Source organism: Melozone crissalis, unplaced genomic scaffold (assembly GCF_028551555.1).
Source record: "Melozone crissalis strain CALT ecotype California unplaced genomic scaffold, PUWL_Pcris_2 ptg000019l_1, whole genome shotgun sequence".
NCBI classification, from domain to species: domain Eukaryota; kingdom Metazoa; phylum Chordata; class Aves; order Passeriformes; family Passerellidae; genus Melozone; species Melozone crissalis.
In genome coordinates this window covers 12,751,525-12,772,639 of record NW_026535797.1, presented here as the reverse complement: position 1 = coordinate 12,772,639, position 21,115 = coordinate 12,751,525, and the positions used below count along the sequence as shown (strand labels likewise).

General features: G+C 38.7%; 1 protein-coding gene across 1 annotated transcript; it reads right to left on the bottom strand.

The window, feature by feature from the left end:
* PCGF6 (polycomb group ring finger 6) lies at positions 1-20,450 on the bottom strand. Its single transcript, XM_054276587.1, has 10 exons — positions 20,115-20,450; positions 19,066-19,165; positions 17,729-17,825; positions 17,181-17,236; positions 16,225-16,284; positions 15,511-15,619; positions 13,530-13,557; positions 12,885-12,983; positions 6,669-6,755; positions 1-1,438 (listed from the first exon to the last, which is right to left on the bottom strand). Exons 1-10 carry the CDS (start codon positions 20,415-20,417, stop codon positions 1,388-1,390), a joined length of 990 nt encoding a protein of 329 aa, XP_054132562.1. The 5' UTR covers positions 20,418-20,450; the 3' UTR covers positions 1-1,387.
* Between the last annotated feature and the right edge of the window lie 665 nt (positions 20,451-21,115).

Below are 21,115 nucleotides of genomic sequence, written 5' to 3'. Positions count from 1 at the left end.
GCCCAAGGAGGGTGTGGAGTCTCCCTCTCTAGAGACATTGCAAACCCACCTGGACACATTCCTGTGTCTCCTGCTCTGGGTGACCCTGCCTTGGCAGGGAGGCTGGACTGGATGAGGGCTGTCCAACCCTAACACTTCTATGGTGCTGTAACTTAGGTGCTCTGAAATGCCTTACAAAGGAATCTCTTCCCTTTCCCTGCACTGACTGTAGGAGAGGGAAGGAGCCTGGTGCCCAATGGAAGCTTTCATGAATCCCCACACTGATGAACCACTATGCAGCATGAGCATAACACACAGAGCCCTCTGGTCCTTAATGTTGCACAAATGCTTCTTCACACAGAAGAAAATTCGAAGTGTTACAGGTGTCACCAAACCTAATTTTAACATGTTAAAATTAAAGTCACCTAATGTCCTCTGTGAATCTGGTAGTAACAGGCAGGTATTACATTACTTAACCCTGATCTCCACTACAATGCACTAAAACACCTTAGAAAGAGTGGGAAAAGTGACCATTTTCACAGCTGCTGGAGAGGTATGTGCTAAAGTGAATGGATTTATGTGTCTGACAGTCAAATCAGTTGACAGATTTTACATGATAGCAGATTGACAGTGATTACTTTATATACAGCAAGCAGGTAGAAAGAGGTGCTACTTTTATTTTTTTTTTCCATGCATAGTTTAACCAGCTTACAGCCAGCTCATCTCCATTCAGACTGGAGACGCATGATCCACCATTTGGTATAAGCCAAACTACCAGCAAATATATTTCCAGTGCAAACAAAATTGTCTTTCTTCAAGAAAAACAACAAATTTAATGCTACTTCTCAAAAAACAATGCTTATGCTGCATTATTTTCTACCTATTTTGGTCTGCATTTCTGAAGTTTCCTTCCTCTCCCCAAATCACATCCAAAGGCAGATGATCACAGTATATTTTTTTTAGGCAAATGACTGTCTCTTCCCCAAAACAAACTATACTGCTCATTGAAGACCATCCCTGAGAGCACTGTTCTAGCTAGACACTTAGACAGCCAGAGAAATCTCAGAGCTTAGAGGAAAAAAAGGCTGTTCACCCTGTGAAATCTTGTGGTTTTAGAAAGTAAAAAAAAAATTAGCTACTTGGAGCATTTAATTTCCCTGAGCTGAGTGAAATTTGAAGACAGTAATCAGTAACATGAAGCATAGCAACATCTACAGCTGTACTTAGAGAAGCTGCAAGTTTTTGCAGTGGTGAAGTCAGAGGTTACATTACAAGCACACAGCAGTGAGTGGTGGTTCCTTTCACTCGCTTCCTGCCACAGGAAACGCGACGGCTTCTTTGGTGAGAAACAGCACTGAAGAAGCTCCAGGACTTCAGAATCTTTTGCCTTCTGATATTCCAGACACCTTTAAGTTAGTGGAGACACCACCAGGCCGTAGTGCAGTACAAGTAGACCATCCTAGAGAGAAGAGAAAGAAAAGAAGCTGTCTCACAGTAGCACTTTTCCTTCTCCCCAAGGCATTTCTGTCACCAGCTGGTACAACTGCTGCATGGCAGGACCCCAGGCACAACCTCAACAGTTGATACTGTGTCCCTTTCATATGGAGAATGCAAGCTTTGAAGTATCAAAATACTTCAAATAACTGTACTCTCCTCTCCTCTTTGAGATGGAAAAGTGTGGTAAAAAAAAAGGTAAAATCTGGTAGTGCTTTTATAATAAAGCTACAATGGCATTATCATCATACAATAGGCTCTTGGTTACAAGTCATGCTGATTTCCACATGGCATTGTGGAGCAGAAAGAAATGTAATCCATTAAGTAGTTCTGGAAAGTGCTGCCAAAAGTTGCAGCACAAGAATTCCAGACTACTACTATATACATTTATTAAGTAATAAATGAATTGGATTAAAAAAAACTGCAAATGACAAACTATTAGTTTATTAACTCATGTTTCTCCTCTTCAAAGACTGCTTGACATAATAAAAAATCCCTTCACCTGTGAAACAGGACACTTCTGAGCCATTAGTCTTACTTGTGTCACTTAATTCACAGGCAGCTGCTGAAAGGCCTAGCACTTAGTGTGCTTCCACCACAGAGCCACTGGGAATCTGACACTGCATTACACCTACTTATATGGACAGACTTTAAAAAAAGTTCTTTTGTGAAGAGTGAACTACATTAATACCAACTGATGTGTTAGAATTTTTAGTGTATTTCACTTCAGATGTTTTCACCTGTTAAGACACAGGCTGTAAGATAATGTATAAGTACCAACTCACTAACTTTTCTTCATCTTCCTACCCTGTTAATAACCAGGAACTCATTGCTAACTCCTGAAAGGATACAGGAGCTTTAACTCACTAGGTGATCAGCATAAATTGGGATAGCAGCACTGCAAGGCAGAACAGGTTCTAAGAGGTTACTCAGGAACCTCTTGGAACATGAAAACATTGTTATACCTCCCCAAAGGTACTTATTCCTTGTGCCCATTAGTCCCTTCAAAAGAGAAAATAAGACACATTCAAAACTTTATTTTTGGAGAAAAATGTGGTCAAAACCAGTTTTTCCTCTATTTTCCAGTTTCTTAAAGAAAATAAATATTTATACAAGAAGAAAATGCTACAATGTATTCTTTGATGAATAATTTTGAAATAGTACATTTGGCAGCAGGACATTTAAAGGAAATAGCCCTGCTAAACCCAAGGCCAAAACCACTGCAATTCCTTCTCTACAAAGAGAAGTTGAGAGTTACCCCAGTACTGACACTTCTTACTCTGTAATTATTCACTTGTAAAGGATTACACATTTCTATCTATGCTCAGCTGCTTTCTCTAGATACTGTTATTAAAAGGAAGTCCAAACAAAGAATGAGCTCTCACTGCCCATTACAAATCTCAAGGCTAACTCAGGCACAAAAGAAAAGCAAAACTCTCCAGTGTCCTTTGACACACATTTGTGACCCTTGCCTACAAAAAATGCAAAGGATCCCACCTGTTACACCCAGCTATAAATTTCAGAGTGGAACTGACAGCCCAAAACATCAGAGCATACACCCCTTTTGATGTCCTAAGAGCAGCAGCAAAAAGTGCCCCACTTTCCAAATTCAATAACCCCATAGCAAAGAGTAAAACACTTCATAGGAAATGTGTGCCAGAAGGTCACAGTAATTAAATTAGAGCACAGTTCTTCCTGCCTAGCTCAGGAGACCAAAAAACCAGCACAACAGCATTGGGTTACAAAAAGGTGAGAGCTACAAAGAGACCATTATAATCTGCCAAACCTCTGTGCCAAGGGCCAAGGACATCAAGGAAGCTACTCCTTTTAGCTTCTCCCATGTGTGAGCTCATTATATCCATCAGTGATGCAGAACTCTGAGAGGGCCCAGATTTAGACAAGTGAAAATAACCAGCAGCTTGGATCAGGTTGCATTTGTGCAGCAGAGGGGAGGAAGGTGCTACTGGGAAGAAGTTCTATTCCCTTTTAGTTAATAACAAGCTTCCTTTCTCAGCTACTTGATCAAACTCATAATTACAGGCAGATCTCAATGCCTGGTGACAAAATTGAGCCTTTAAAAGTCCCTGTGTCTTTGATCACTCCTTGCAGTAAAGTCCACCAGTTTTACACTGTTTAAAAAATTAAAAGAGCAAACTTGTTTCTTATTATATAAATTCTGTCAGTGAGTTTTTTATGTTTTTGCCCTAAACAGAGCTAGAAATCCTACTTTCAGCTAATTAGGAAGATTTAACCAACCACCCAACTTCAGAAATGTCAAAATATCTTGACATCTACAAGATTAAACAAGATTTATTCCTGATTCTTTTTTAGCCTTCTATCAACTATCAGAAATGAACATCTTATTTGCTTACATTCAACCACTAAAATCAGTTGCCTATTTACCCAATTAAAACAACCCAAATAGGTTACTAGGGGATCAGTGTCAGGAATATTTATTTTATGATCAGATTACATTTGGTCTTTCCACACTTGTTGGAAAGGCAGAAATCTATCCAGAAGAACTAAAATCCAGCTTGCACTTCCAGGAGACTTTCATTTACTCAGGCTCTAAGGCATCATTACACACTGCTAGTCAGTAGGAAAAAAAAGAAAAACAAATACAACACCCAAAATCTTCACAAACAAATCTTAAGAACCATTCAATGTAAGTAAAAACCACTAAGAGCACCACAGTGGTTATGGCTCAGAACAATAAATCACACAACATATGTGATGCTGCAAATGCTACCAAAGAATGCACGTTATAATTAATATATTTGCCAAAGAGAAACTTATCTGCATTTTTATAATCACTCTTCCCAGCAAAAAGAATAACTGCTGACATGAATGAACTTGCAAGTGAAAAATGTGACTCAGAATAGCAGCTATTTTTCTCCTCTAACAGTGGTTGTACTCATCTAAATACAAGAGCCCAATGTTTATTCCTTCAAACCACTTTCTGTTGCAGAAGTAGTTACTGAAGCTTTTTTCTCTGCATGAAGCATCTACAATGAACCTCAGAAACCTGTAAATGACAGCAGCAGTATTGAACAGTGTCTCAGCATTCTGGTGAGAGCTGTTAGGGACATTCAAGCTCCAACACTGATTTGGAAAGGCTGGAAAGTTACAAAGGCACAAGATGCCCTTGGAGTTTAATGTAAAATTCATCAAATGCTCCTCTGTACTTGTAGTTTGACTGGCCAGGACAACTGTGCCCCTTACTGAATTTCAGATCCTGTGAGAAACAAACAACCCTCACCATTTTAGATTTGACCCATTCGTTGGGATTTTTTTCATGGCTAATTATCTAAAAATATTTCCCAAAGTTTTTTTAATTGTAGAAATGCACCCTCTTGATTTCTAAAGCAAAATATTATGTTAGACTAAAAAACATGAAAATGTCATTATTTCAATATCAAAAAAGAAGCAACATTACTACTGTAACTATTTGGAATCCTTAGAGATCTTCTAACAATAGGAAGAGAAAATAAAGATGAACCTGGTCTTTCAAATTTCCTGTTGAAAGTGACAATGAAAGAACAAGACTTCACAATAAGCCAAGATGTTTCTTTTCTATTTATTTGTCCAATAGAGAAGCCTTGAGAGAATTAACTGCTAGCATACTGATTTGGCAATAAATGAGATTTGAAACGTCACTGGAGAATGCATCCCAAGGCAACTGCTCTCTTTGTGGAGCTGCTGACTGGTGCTTTATCACCAAACATCAATCAGGCAGACCCAGTTCTGACAAGAAATGAAACTGCTGCAGTATTCATTGAAGTGCTCCCCCAAGAGCATTTCTCATATACGAAAAGCTTTTGTGCTAAGCTCAAGTCTAAAACCATACATGTGACTGTACCCCTGGACTGAGGAATGTATCATCCCCTGCCATTTACTGAAGCTTTCAGCAGAGAGCACTTCCATCACTTTGTGCTCGTTGCTGAATTTACTTACAATGACTCATAGTGTCAGAAACAAGCTGGTTACCAGCACCCACTTCCCCCCAGTTTCTATCCCCTGCTCCCCAAACTGGATTAGGTTACATCTTCATTTCTTCTTTATGCTATTATAAACCAGCTAAGATATCAGGTGTGGAATTTATTCCCTTCAACTGCAGAAACAGCACAAGCCTCACAGATTTTAATGTTTGCCAATATTAACATGAGCCAAACACCTCTGCCCTAACTCCTGGACCCCTCCTAGTGATTCAAATCAGCTACAAGTGATGCAAAGTCCAAGAGATCTCAAATTCAGCTTTTTACTTCCTGCCTCCAACACAGAAGCCTTCCTGTAGCATAAGAGAGCTCAGCAGGAATTTAAAATGTAAATGTTTGTGCATGTGTGTGCACAAACAAGTGGGAAGAGCTGATCTTGCTACTATTTTACCCCTTCTGCTATCTGCTAAGATTGCTTTCCAAATAAAATACCAATCTAATCCTATTTCTTAATCCTACTGTATTAAATAATAACTTTTCAGACTTCCTAGTTCAGATTAAGATACAATTTACCATATATCACAATTTTACATCTCTATCCAATGATGCACTTGGCAGAGTACTTCATTGTTTCTGCAGTACTTCTAAAATGGTGTGGTCCTTTAAAGATGCTTTGAAAAGATGCACAAAGAATTTTAAGAAAATGTTTTCTTATTTGCAAAGTCAGCAACACTACAGACAGCAAGTTATCAACAAGAAATAGCTGGCCATACACTCCTGCTGTGACCAGAGCCAATACAAAATGCATCAAGCACATTTACTGCATTCATTACCCTCTATCTGTGGTTTGTGTTTTTATAAGCAAGTTTATTCTCCTGACCTAGTCAAAAGGATAACCTTATTTGGGATTTGTCCTCTGATTTCCTGCAGAGATGCAATTGCCAGAGAAGAAAAACAAGGAATGTTAATTGAAAGAATGGCTGGTACATTTTATCATTGGTAAGGTAGCAACTTGTTTTGGGGGGGGAAAAAACCCCAAAACAAAACCCAACACAAACCCCTCATACCCAGAACATCACGAGACCAAGAAGAACATGGTGCACTTTGTCAACTCTACTTACAAGTTAAAAATCATTTTGCATAAACTGGAGAGATTTTTCCTAGTGGCTTCTTCAGACAAGCTGGTGCTACCTGAGGGCTTAAGAGAGGTCTTCTGTTTTGAAACAGAAAACCTGGAACAAAGCCCCAGCTGCCACATACCTGTACTGCACTGTCTCCTATGACCTGACGGATTTCCCTCAGTGTCTGGTAGTGCTCCAGCAGGTGATCACCACAGATTATATCCACCTGGGAAAAAACACAAGCATGGTTAAGGCCAACTTGCCTTTGGAGTAGCAAAACATTATCCAAGCCCTTTCAATTTTATTAGCAGAGTTCAATGCCATCACGTTAGACACTAAAGCCATCTTTGCCTCTGTTGTCCAAATGTATTTACCATTTACAGCATTACTGCACTGCCCTAAAGCCTTTCATGGCCCTGACCTGGGCTCACTGCTGAACAGAGAGGACAGTTTATTGTTTCTCTCACTTTGGTGTGTCCACTGAAACAAGCTCTTTAGTAATAGCTGTGATGAATTTAATGGGAATGTAGATAATGTATTAGAACAACCACACAAACATCTGCCATCATTCATCAGTTGCAAAAGAGGGTAACTTGTTTGTGCCACCAAAAACAAAGAGCCATTGCCACCCTCCTCCTTATCTAAAGGGAGAAAACACCTGACTATTTCCACTTAATACTTTGGAAGAAGTGCTTTAATAGAAAGGAGCATCTTGGTGCATGCCATTGTCAGCAGTTACATGACAGTCCCCTTTCAGCATGCACTCAGTCAGTATTCCTGGGGTGCAGCTGCAGGGCATTCTCAGCAGTTCCATGCACTGTACTCTGCTGCAGCTGAACTCTGTCAGTGGTGCCTGCAATTTCATGGGAGGCACTTGTTTAGTAAATACTCACAAAACCAGTAATTTTGTGGAAAACACAAACCTTAATCAGGTATTTTGAATTCCTTGTCTTGATTATTATGAAAAATAGGCTTCTCTATAAAGTTACCATGTGTTTACAGTGTATAATGTAAATCCAGTCTCTAACATTCCAAATTAGAGCAGCTAACACAGCACTGTTTTTCTCTTTCAACTGGAGCTTGCTTACATTTTCCTTATGAGCAATTTCTAGATAAGAAAACGAGAGTGCTCTCATCTATGAATTGACAAGACCTCAAAATTGAAGATAAAGAGCATTGATAATGAGCAGTCCCACAACTTTCTGCAAGGGAACTACCTAAGCCCTGCCCCTGCAGCAGTGGGAGCAACTGCAGTATCATGATGTATTGGTTTATACGGCCACCATCCACCACAGGATGTGCTCTGTGCTGCAGCTGTTCCACTCCCCCAGATTTATTCTCCTCTGCAGCCTGACCCACTACCTCTCTCTTGTTCTTCATGGAAAGATTTAGTAAGATTTGTGCTGGCAGACCACATTGTTCTGAGACTTGGGAATGCAGGAATTCTACTCCTCAGAGGTTCAAAAAGGACTAATTTACTGCACCACCTATATTGTATAAGAATGATGCAGAATACTCTCTTTGTGTTTGATTCTTAATGTGCAGAAGATGTAACCTGCTTAGCAGCATTTCTGCTTTTAGCTTCCAGGAAGTAAAAATTTTGTGGACATAATAGTAAATACTGATTAGCTATTGATCCATATATACTCATATACTGAACATCAACACTTGATGCATTTAACATAGTACTCAAAAAACGTATTTATTTTCCTTTTGGAAAACTGTCTGCAGTTCTTTGTGCTATCTTCCATGCATTTTTAACCTCTACAGTTATTACTGCAGGAAGACAAACATGACTGCTTTGCTTTCCAGACATATGAGTTTAATTACTTTTGCTTGTAAGCTTACTTCTACAATTTTTATAGCATAAGGCACTGAAAACTCAATCTTGCTCCCAATGAAACATATCACATAAATGTTTTATATATTCTACAGAAATAGAAAATCTAATCTGTTTGACCAACACAGGATGCAAATAGACAGTCACAGCTGCTGAGAATCTCTCAGAACAGAATTAGAATGCTTGTTTGAAAGTACACTGTTTTACCTGCTGCTCCAGTTCCAAACAGCAGTCATTAAAGAGTCAGTGTCTAATAATAAATTGAGACAAGCTTCACACATTTAATGTATTAGAGTTCTCTGAATAACAAATGCTTAATCTCCTAATTCCAGCCCCAAAGCCTGAAATTCTGCCTGCTAATTGTTATGCTAGCACTTCTTCTATAAGGACATGAGAACAAAACATACAATAAAAAAATAAATCTCAGGTCAGTGCAAAAAATAAGTTGTGAAATGTGTCTCAGAGGAATCCTTGTATCATACAGGAATTTATATGTTCCATTACAAAAGAGGCATCAGCACCATCACTGCTATGAATTTACTAAAATTTCAAATGACTGGTAAAATTGAAGCCAACTACTACTGATTGCCTGAGACAGCAGTAACTGCAGCTTGACATTTTGTTGAAAGGAAGCATGAAAGTGAATCTGCTGAATACTCAATCATTTCTGTTAAAAAATTCTTATTAAAATAAAGTAGGTTTTGCATTATGCCATTTCTTTTCTTTTGGTGACATGTCTGCTATTAGAGCTACTTCTCTAAAAGCCACCATAACAGACAATTATAAATTCATGTTCACTAAGTAAGACAGATATAAAAATAGAAAAAGTTCATGCAAGGGACACCTCACATCAGACTCATCCTAAGGGAGAATGTGGCCCAGAAAACAGTAGGCTTCAATCAATTTTTTCTATACCAACTCATAGGCTTCAATCAATTTTTTCTATACCAACTCATACTATCTAGGGAAGGACAAGGAAAACACAAAGTTTTAGAGACTGACATGAGTATTTGAGCTAGTTATTTAAAAAGCTGTCAGAATTTCCTATTTCCTCTAGCTGCTGTTTACTTTCCAGAGGCCCTGGATGCTTTTATTCCAGGGTCCAAGATGGCATAAAGGAATTGTATCAACAACTGCACTGTGTATGAGCACAGAGTCCTTTCTCCCAGTGTCCCCCCAGACTGCAGCTCACACACTTTTAGGAATGCACATCTGGTAACAGAACATTTCTGTTCCAGCAGCCACATTAATGAATTCCAAGTAGCTGAGCTGCAAGTCTTTCAGCAGCTTCTCTCATCCTTACAGAAGAAATAGCAGGAAGGAATTTTGCAGGAGGAGCTCAAAGGAAATCACACTCTAAAGAAAACTTCTGATACCACAGACAAGATTCTACTGGATTCCAAACACCACAAGCTGTATTTAGCTCCTATCAGATGTTACCTACTTAGCTATTACTGGCAATTTCAGTTTCTAAAAAAATATTTTCACCCTCTCCCAATTCCAGCAAGAATATTCAAGAGAGATAAACACATACAGAAAAATTAGTCATTGCCCAAAGCACAGAGTTCAAAACAAAGCATCAGAAAGAGGAAACTACAGTCTGCCAGCTCAAGTGGTAGATAAAAATACACAAAGCCTTAACCTTCAGATAAACTAGGGAATTTAAATCATAATCCATTTGCAAATGCTATTACAGAAGTCTGAAAGCAATTTGAATTCTCAGAATAGGGAAAAAAAGAACAAAGGCAGTAGTTTAAAACTGCTTTTTAGACTTCTATATTTACTGCCACACACGAGCCAGATGGCTTATTTCACATTTTCATTAACCTAAATCCATTGCACTTGTGCAGGTCAATGAAGAAGGGCAAGTATTAGCTCAAATTCCATGTGAAAAGATTAAGTCAGAGATGTCCAAGCAGAGCCAGGAGTTCAGGGGGTGAGTAACATACCTTCTATCACTTGGTCACCAAATGAACTCTAACAGGGAATGACTGAAACATTCTCAAACAGGACCTTTGCAGACTGCCAAACTCAGGTGATATTCAGGAGGAACTGGCTGCACTCACAAAACAACCACACCTAGTGTCCTTAGGAGAAGTTTCAGCAACAAGCCAAAAATGCAATTGATATACTGGGGAGATAAAGGAGGAAACACTCTGTCCCTTAAGTCCCAAGTGAGACACAAGTCAACACTATTGCAATAAATCTTCTGTAGGTAAAGGTAGTAAAAAGTACAGCAAATGTAGTGCATATTAGCTCAATATGTCTGAAACTTAAGTTTCTGAAAGAAATTTCCAAGCTTTCCAAGGAAACCGAATTCTTGGACTCCTGTTCCAAGCTAAACACACCAAACTCAAGACATTTTATATAAAATCTCTTATTTTAGGTAATTAAGAGAGTTAGAAAATAATAATAAAGAAGTAATATTAAAAGGAAGAGCTTGTTGTCCAAAGTTAGTATTTATTTCTTTTTTAACATAGTTTGGGGAAGCTGACAGGAAACAAACCACTGCAGTCCTCAACACTTCCAAATTTCTAGAACAAACTAAAAAAAGCAGCAAAGAATCTTCTACATTTAAATTCCTTGCACATATGGCTTGTAACCTAGTTCTCTAAATTTTTCTGCTTGTACTAATTCAGAATCAGGTTCTCCCTAATTTTGTTTTAGTTTATTAGTCATCCTGGGAAGCTGGAGTAAGACATGATTCATTAGTCTTATTAATTAGGCTTATTAATCCTCAATGACATGTCTGACATCTCTTTCACTTTCTGCATGTTTACTAACAAACCATCAGCTTCAGCTGTGTACTACCATGAGAAGGTAACAGCTCAGTACATTCACTCCTTTAATCTCCATATGACAAAGAAATGATCACAGGCTAGAAAGAAATACTTCCAGCTTCATTTCCTGAATTTCCAATTTTTTTAAAGATGAGCCTAGATATCAAGACAACAGTCATGACTTGGGACATAAAAATCAACTGCAGGTTTCTAATGACCAAAAAATACTTGCTAAAAAAAAAAATGGGAGCACATCATTTAAGATGAGGAAAAAAAGGCAGCCAAGGCATCTGTTTGAAGAAGAAAGAAGATTTATCATTTCCTCCAAACAGGCAGGACTTGCACAGAAGAGACCAAGGATTAGAACCAGCCAATGATGGTGCCTTACACCTTACACAATGGCAAAGTAGACACTAGCAGAGATAGGAGTGACTGGCTCAGCATCAAGAACATCTTGAGAAAGGACACCTATGAAATCATCAGCTTTTGAGATTTAGTAACATTAACCATTTAACCAAGGGGATTGTACCTGTCTGGCAAAGTCCAAGTAGAAAGTAACTAATGAGTGAAAAAAATCCCAAGTTCTCTAACAGATGATCTTAAGATTTTACAATCTGGAAGACACCCAGCACAGAGGCCTGGGGTGACTTTGAAAGATGGACACCTGCAGTTTACAAGACAGATGCTCAGTGTTCCTGAAAATTGAGATTCTGATGTACTATTTAAGAAAATCCAAACAAACAAAACAATTCCTTCCCCTCAAATAAACAACAACTAAATAATGCAAGAAGTTTCTCCAGCCTCATTTTGAGGATACTTGTATTTGTTTAGAATATCAAGTCACCACCATGTAAAAGCTACAGACTCTCACTGAGAGGAAACCAGCAAATAAAAATACATTAACTCCTCTGCAGGATGAATAATTTATATTTGATTTGCTTTGTCACCACTGAAAAGGCAAGCAGCATGAATACTCACTACTGAGGCACAGCAGTCATGCTGTATTGTCCCACAGTTACTGCTGTATAAAAACAGCCTTAACTCCAAACCCAGCACTAAACTTCTACCATCTGCCTATTCACAACAGCATCACCTTGATCTTCCAGGAACTGACAGCTTTAAGAATTATTTACACACTACAGAACTCTTGTACTTTCCCAACTGAATGGCTGCTGAAATACACAGAAGAATTGGAAACTGGTTTTGACAAGCAGTTCCTCTCAAAATGGTTGAGAAATATGAAGCTAAATTCTTTTGTACCATATTCTGTTCCTTTGAATTCTTTTTTGGAGAAAAGTGTCTGTAGTTGCATTCATACACATTCCAACACATCCATCCATAGTGTAATTCCTTCTTAGCCCTTGTTTGCCTTCAGTTAAATTTTACTATTATTCACCTTGCAGCAGTTGCATCATGCCTTTGCATGCTCCCACATTCCCACTTTCCTGCCTAGTTTTACCTTTGAAACAGCAGAATCTCTTGGCTTTGAATTTCTTTGGCTGAAATTTTACAAGGCACTTTAGAAATTCTGTCCAGTTAGTAGAGTACTATGAACATCTGAATAGGTTGCAAATGAGTTAGAAGAGTTGTTCCTTGCAGATCACAAAATTGCAAACAATTCATTTTTTAATCCTTACTGTATAAAAACCTCTAACATTACTTCTAGAATCTAATGAACAATGGAAATGTCTGTCCAAAGCACAGACAACTTGTGACTGCTACAACAAGGATGTACCTGACAAGCAGGGTCTAGATCCATTTTTCTTCTGAGGAATTTCTCCACATGTCCAATTGTTGCCTCCCCAGAAACACGCACAAACTTCTTTTCCAAAGGCTGCACAGAATAAATAAAGATTTTAAGTTAAAGATTTTGCCATTAATCCCTCAAAAACTCCAAAGTCAAGCAACAGCCCAATAACAGGGAAACAGCTTACACTTTTGAACCCTTCTCTGATCTACCTGCACATTACCTCACAGGGAATATGTATTAAGACTCCAGATGCTGTTAAAACATTTAAAAATTAATAAGCAACTGATTATTTTTAAATGTTTTAAACAGTCCTATGTTCTGTGTGGCCCAAAAACCCCAGGGTAAACAAGGCAGAAAGAAGGGCAAATATGAGACAGAAAGGGTAGGAGGGGATACTGAAGATGAAAAAAAAATACTGTGAAATATGAGGATAAAAAGAAGAAAAAAAATGCTGGGTAGGTGTGATGTTATAAAACAATAGGTTTGAAATACACTGTAATACAAGATTGGTTATCATTATTCTGATAAAAGCTCCAGCTGCACTCAGTATAAGAAAACCAAACTAAATACATTCAGGTTATAATTATTCCTGAAGTAAACTTTAAGATAAAAATTTAATAATATTTGTACCTTAAAATTCCCTGTGCCTTCATTTGCTCTGAAAAAACAGAAGAGTAAATAGTCAACATTGCTAAGGTTGTAAGTTATTAATATCCTCAAACTCTTTATGATAACAGTGACTTAGTGATTTATAAGTCTTGCATATCCAACTTATTTTCCAAACTGAGGCTCTTCCTTTCATTAAATTGCTATACATAAAATAATATTGGACTGAATTGATGTATCTTTTTCTCCTACCCTTTGCATTTCTGCTCAATTTTTCTTGTAAATTCAGCTATTTAGGATGTCAAGATTTCTCTACATAAAATATGAATAAAACCCAATGTAGGCTAAAGTAATTTTTAAACACAACATAACTTTAATTTTCATAGGACTAGGTTGCAATATTGATGCTGCTTAAACCTCCATGCTTCATGATCCTTGATATTTGGAACCTTAACAGACAGTACCTAAGAAGTTACTGACAGAACACACCCAACCACCTTAGGGGTCCCTGGGCAGGATGTTGGCCTTCCAGACTGTCCACATGACAATATTAATGCTAATGCTATCTAAGAACTCAGGAAAGCAGCATGTGTTTCTCTGGAATGTGAAATACATACAAAGGTGGCAAATAACCAAATTTCCAGCTGGCTTCAGCCAAGGTTCACTGATTTGCACAGCCTGAGCCATGTGCTCCATCACTGATCACCTATCTCCTTCTTGTAGTGCAATGTGAAAATTTCTCAATTAATTAAGGCCAATACATGACATTTCATTATTCTTGCATTGCATTAGCAAGTATGCACATATGAGAGAGGAAACACTGCAGTATTTTCATTGCACTGGAGAGGACAAAAAAAATAAAACATTCCTAAAATCAGCTGACCACTTGCTACAGCAAGCAAATAAAACACTTGTGCAGACCACACATTAACGTGGCACTTCAAGTTACAATGATTGAGTATCTCCACTTCTAAATATGTACCAGGTATCAGACAGAGCTAAGTAAATCTGTCATGAACTAAGAAACAAACATAACAAAGCTTTTTCACTGCAGCTGTCATTTTCTTTGATACAGTTCCACAGCCACCGGTGACCACATTATAAACTGTAGAGACACAATGTAGACAGTCAGACTTTCAAGGTAACAATTTCTTCTGGCTGGTCCAATCTATTCCAAGTTTTCATTCTTCAAAATGCTTTATTAATTTCTCATTGCCAAGACAATCTCTTTGATTTTGACAATATAAATTATCAAAGGCTAAAAAAGTCACTAAAATAAAATACAAAGTAGATGGTGTTAAGCCATCTTTTTTTGTTAAAAACATTCTGTGCTTCCCTCTATATTAATAAAAAAACCACAAAAACCCACAGTGGACAGTTCCATATGGTATAGATGATATTTACACAGTATTACCTGCTTTGCTGCCAATGCTGGACATATAAAATAAAATTACCAAAAAAGCAAATATAACAGATTCAAAAGTCATCTTGTTTATCAGGCAGACACCAGTTTACCAGGCTTGAGGTCTGAACTGACTTCTGCAAGTCAGGCATGAAGAAAATAAAAACCGAAATTAAGGCAGGTAGGTGGATTCACAATGTTAAAAAGTTTCTACTATTTGAAAGCCACTAAGTGTTTCCTGTGAGCACATCCAGCATTAACAGTGCTGCCACCCACAGGGATCAGGGATCAAGGACTGGAACAGACAGGGATTTATCTGCTCAGTTTACTGAGACTGCACGACTTTGCTGAAAATAAAACACATCTACATTTTAAAACTATACTTCCTAGGAAGTATACATCTTAAACATTTAATTATCTGCATCCTCTACCTGTGCATAGCTGGCTGTCACTATCACACTGTAAGTTAAAGCTGGCTCCCCACTACTATCTGAGATGGAAGAAATGCACATTTAATGAAAACCAAGAGCCAGTTAATGGCTCCTCACATGCCAGCAGCACCCTCATGTCAGTCAGTTGCTCTTACATTTGCCCACAACTCACCCAATAAACTCCAGAAGTATGGAAATGTCAAGTTCTGGTGGGATCTGGAACACTGAACCCAGAACCTTTCGGGGTCTTCCTCTGCTCGGTGGAACTGGCTGTGGGACAGCTAAAATATTCAAGCAGCCAAAATGCAAAGATAACTTGAAATAAAAGCAGCATAAGATACTAACATGCACTGAGCAAAACAGAATAGCTCACCAGGGAAGAAAGCCTATGCAATTCATCCTCTTTTTTTATTACAAATCAGCTGTTCCTACATTCTGTGCTGTGTATCTGAATCAGAATTTTAATAGCTTTCAGCACAGCACTCTCCAAAGAGCTTTGTTTGATAGGAAGACACAAAATAATTAGAACAGTCCCCCACTGTTCAGCAGACTTTGAAGCTCTCCTTTTTACTCCTTTGTAATGTCTATTACTTATTAACAGCCAGAAAATAATATTAAGGCACATTCTATATATATTTCCTGGTTGTAAGCAAAATATGTAGCTTAAAATAATTCAACTGTGATCAGGGTTTAAGTGCTGCCAATTCATCTATTTTTGTAATCTGAGATCTGTAGCAAGTTATAAATTCCAAATAACTAAGAATCCCATATTTCCAGCAGTACTTCCACCTTCAGTTGTGAACTAATATTTCAAAGAAAGCCCTTAAGAATAAATGATATGGTAAGTATTTTCTTAACAGTGTTTCTTAAAGTGATTACAGCTTACCTGGTTTGGGTACTTCTAATCCTCTTTCTTTGTAGAAGTCATGCATTTGTTTTTTCTCTCCTGAAAAAAATGCACAATACAGGCTGAAATGTTTCAGATGCTGAGAATAGCCATTCTCATTGACCAATTTTCAATGGTTAGAGCAGCAAAAACTTTTTACAGACCTTCACCATCACTACTATTTCATGAGGCTGAGATACTTAAGAAACACTGACTAAAATTTTGTTAGTAAAAACTGGGAGAAAATCAGAGAAACTGGCCATAAATAATACTGAAATAGCTGCAAGAACTAATATCCTTCTGGCTGTCATGCCTTGTGACACAACATGGTATTTTATAACCAGTTCACATAGAGCACAGTACTTTTTATACTATATTTGTATATACACATATATTTTTATATATGCACATATTTTTTACATATGTGCTCATGGTATACAAAACAATACTATCAATAGTCCATACATATCCACTGGATTGTATATTTCACTCAGCCCATCCAGGGGGACTGTGAAGGATCATTGGCTCCCAAAGTTGAAAATAAATGAGACAGAAAACACATCTAAAATCAGGCAAGTAACATGGCAATGAGGAAAAGATAAAAGCATTTGAGAGAATTGGTCTTGGCATTTTTTTCTCCTGAGCCAAGTGAACTTTTTACACAGAATGATATTATATAGTTCTACTAAAGTAAGAGGAACAAATTGTGAAATATTATCTGCATGTTTATCTGGAAACAGTGACAGCTGTGTTTCATGAGAAAAGGTACACAGCACTACCACAATAGCATTCAGCAGCCAGAAAGATGCCAGCTGTCACAGTTAATTAATTACAACTTATAACCAAACATCACAAAACTATTTTGAAGAGTCCAGAGAAGTAACAAGGCTTTGAATTACTCTTTTTTCTATTCTTTTCAATCTCTAGATAGTAATGTAAAAGAGAAAGGGACTTACTTTCCTCCAGATTGACAACTAATTTGTAGACTATATCTTGCAGTTGTCGGTCCAGTCTATGAAATAGGAAACAAAGAAAAAAAAAAAAGAAGAGTCTTTGGTGTGCAACAAAATTGTTTCAGTAAACTGTAACAAAGATGCCAAATACAACATTAAAATGGGATGTGTATGGAGTGACAGCACCACCCTTCATAATCAGCTCAAAAAACCAAAACTCAGATTTTTGAGTTAATAAATACACCATACCAAAAAGTCTTAATCATAAAAGGAAATCAAAGCAAATAGTTAAGTGCTTGTATTGCCTGTAACACTGAGCAAATGCAAAAAAATACCCAGGGCAGGGGTAACAAACCCTAGAAATGGATACAAACTAGATAAAACAATAGAGACTTTTAATCTTAATTACTGTGGTGAAACTCTTACTAGTAAAGGACATAATTGTTTCTTGTAACCATTCCTTTGTTTAAAATAGGACAGCACTGCATGTCTGTAGAACAAAACACTTAAAAGCAAGTAGCAAATCTATAAAAATGGGACAAATTTATTACCTGATATTATAGAGGGGCTGTGTCTGATGTACAACAATATTGCACTTTGGGCATCTGTTGCTATAGTAGAAGTGTCTCACGATGCAGCTTTTACAAACTGTAAAGAAAAGAAACCCCACAGGAGTCACATGTCCATTACACAGTGCCATCTGTTCAGGCAGAAGGGGTAAATACACCCAGACTTGCCATACACCATTTGTCAGAGACAAAATGAAGTCACTGAACACTCCTAATCCAATGGATGCAGGGTGAGAGTTCAATGTGCATGTAGAACACGAGCAGGGCTAAGGCAGAATATTGACTGCTGAAAAGCACCCTACAAACACTTTCAGTAGAAACAAGGCAAGAAATCATAACTCTGCTACTTTCATTGTGTTTTACAAGTCCTTTAAAAACTTGGAAAAATGCTATTAAGTGGAAATACCTAGAATAAATAACCTATTATCAAGTCAGCTCCCCATCTGCCTGAACAGAGGAAACTTTTCCGTAACACTTACCAGGAGAGTTCTAAGACACCACAGCTGCATTTGCAACTCTATGCTGTCCTTAGAAACAGTTGTGCCTCTTTGTAAATTGCAAAGTGTGCTGAATACTTTGTGCTATAGAACAAACTAGAGAGTAGTGCTCCGAAAAAGGGAAAAAAAAAAGAAAGTTTTCCGTCTATGCAGTGTGAATGTTTGGGAGATCTAGTAAACCAGGATTCTCAGATTCAGGTATGAGCATGGGTGTGGCTGAAAGAGTCAGCTTCACAAAAGGTGTTTTATTAGTTTGGAGAGAAAACAGTTCTTTAGCACTGGGAAAATTGTTGGCTCTAGGATCCAGGGAGAAAAATAACAAGACAACCACATTGAAATCAGTTATTTATTTCCTCCCTGCTTCCATTCATCAGATTATGGACAAACTGTGCCACGGGTGCAGACCACTGTTTCTGTATCTGAACTGGTACTTCCACAGGAGCTTATGAGGTTTTGTGAATTTAAATAACAGCTTAGGAAACTTTCCAGTCCATTAAAAGCAAAGCCACTCAACTTTCTTTTCTCAGTTATACACTCAAATTCCCGGAGCTTATTAAAAAAAATAATTAAGAAAATGTATGTAGTAGCTCTGAGTTTGTCTTACTTGGGCTTTATCTTCTCCTATATCATCTTCCTTCTTAATATGGAAAGCTGACTTCATGATTCATTGATTGAATATATCTTGCTTAAGGAACAGAATAAACACAACACACGTTCACTTCAAACAGAAAATTATTTTTCTGAACTCAGAACATTTCAACAGCTGAACTGGTTGGAATTTGCAGCTAAACCCTTAGGCAGACAATACTGACTGATACTTACAGGTGTGCAGACATTCTGTAATAGTTGTAGCATCGATAAAGTAACCTTTGCAGATGGAACACAGGATGTAGGGAGTCAGCTCTGCGAGGTTTATCATACGCTGCAAACAAAAATTGGTGAGAGTTTGAATACACAGACTAAGCCACGAAATTCCTTGACTGCAGCTTCCAAAATACCACAGCCTTAAAACCACGGGAAAAAAAGGGATCAGTATGTTACAGGAATGGGTTTTCCTAACAGATCAGTTGCTTCTTGTGTAGGGCTCATTTTTTAAAGACTTTTACCTAGTCTTCTAAATTGAGCTTTTTGACAACAGTAATGCAATTTGTTTCATGAATCTTACCTAAAAAGAAAACTTTAAACAATTAATCATTTTGGAAAAAGTTATTTTGGATAAACTCTTTTAACAAAATATCACATAGCCAGCAAGCTTGAAGTGGATATGGGTGGCAAACAACATCAGTATTTAAAAATGCTCAGCAATGCTCAGTTGGAGTCCCAAATCTAGATATAGAGAGAGTTTGTATGACAAGAGACAGTCATCTCTTGTTTGTACACACAGTTATGAAATATACAATACACATAGAAGCAAAGGCTGAAATCTCATTGCTTTGAATCCTGGTCATGAAGAACATTTACCGGGAATGCACACAAGTAGTTCCACAACAGCTTTCCTGGCTGAATAACACTATTTCAAAAAAGAACAAATTTCCTCAAGAGCGCCGATCTGAGATGTGTCTGAAAGAGGTGACACATTAGATTCTTACGTTTCCCCTCGTCCCAAAGGCCGACTAAAGGGCTTTCTTTCCCTCAATAGCAGCATTCATTTCGCCCACGTGCCACCGTCTACCACGCTCAACCACGCTGAGAGTTTGTAAGGGCTTCACTTAAATGAGACAGAGGAAGCGAACTCGGGTAATAATAAAATAAATATTAAAATAATCATAATATTTTTTAAGAAGTAAAAATAATAAAAAGTCCATTATGACACGCGGGGCACGCCGGGAGCGGGGCCTGGCGTGCCCCGGGCACCCTCCCACCCCCTTTACCTCCCGGTCGTCGTCCGAGTCGAGCTCCCCATCATCCGTTCCGAACCGAGCCCTGGTGTCGCTCTCCATCTCCTCCTCCTCCTCTTCCACCTCCTCTTCCTCGTCGTCTTCGTCGTCGTCGTCCTCATCGCCGCTGGATGAGGAGCGACCCCGCTCGAACTCGAAGGGGTGGGAGCGCGACCCCGAGCAGCCGGGGGCCCCCTCCATGTCCCGGTCCTCATCAGCCGGGCCCAGGCCCTGGCCCGCGCCCGCTGCATCCCCGCCCGACAGCGCCGGGACCCCGGATCCGGTGTCTCCCTCCATGGCCACGGACCGGGTCTGGCACGGGTCGGTCCGCGGCCCGGGGCGCCTGCGTGGGAACGCCGCGGGGCACGCTGGGAAATGTAGTTCTACAGAACGCACGGCCGCGCTCCCGCACGTGCGCTGAGCCACAACCGGTGTGCGTTTATAGCCCCACGTTTTGGGATTTTTTTTCTTAATTTTTTTCCCCCAAGCGACTCGCCAATGAACGCTTAATTTTTCCCGAAAGACTGTCAATCACACAATACCAGTTTCATTCAAAATATGGTTTTAATTCTATAACATCATTTAATTGCTTGGGTTGGAAGGGACCTTAGAAATCATCTAGTTCCAACAGCCTCCCATAAGCAGGGACACCTTTCACTGAAGCAAATTCCTCAAAGCCCCATCCAACCTGTCCCGGAACACTTCCAGGAATGGGGCATCCACAGCTTCTCTGGGCAACCTGCGCCAGTGCCTCAGCACTCTCACAGTAAAGAATTTCTTCCTAATATCTAATCTAAACCTGCTTTCTGTCAGTTTAAAATCATTCTCCCTTGCTCTGTCACTACATGCCCTTGTCCAAAGTCCCTCTCCAGCTCTCTTGTAGCCCCTTTTAGAGACTGGAAGGTGCTGTAGCGTCTCCCTAGAGTCTTTTATTCTCCAGGCTGAGCACCCCCAGTCCTCTCAGCCTTTCGACAAGTATCACCGAATCTCTGTTT

What these genes read in the sequence shown, in the direction of transcription:
- PCGF6 (XM_054276587.1), bottom strand. Translation starts at nt 20,417, where the DNA reads ATGGAGGGAGACACCGGATCCGGGGTCCCGGCGCTGTCGGGCGGGGAT. An exon ending in ATACTTCTGGAGTTTATTGG is followed by an intron (nt 13,558 to 15,510) that starts GTGAGTTGTGGG and finishes CTGTTTTTTCAG; the next exon opens with AGCAAATGAAGGCACAGGGA. An exon ending in TAGGAGACAGTGCAGTACAG is followed by an intron (nt 1,439 to 6,668) that starts GTATGTGGCAGC and finishes TCTTCTCTCTAG; the next exon opens with GATGGTCTACTTGTACTGCA.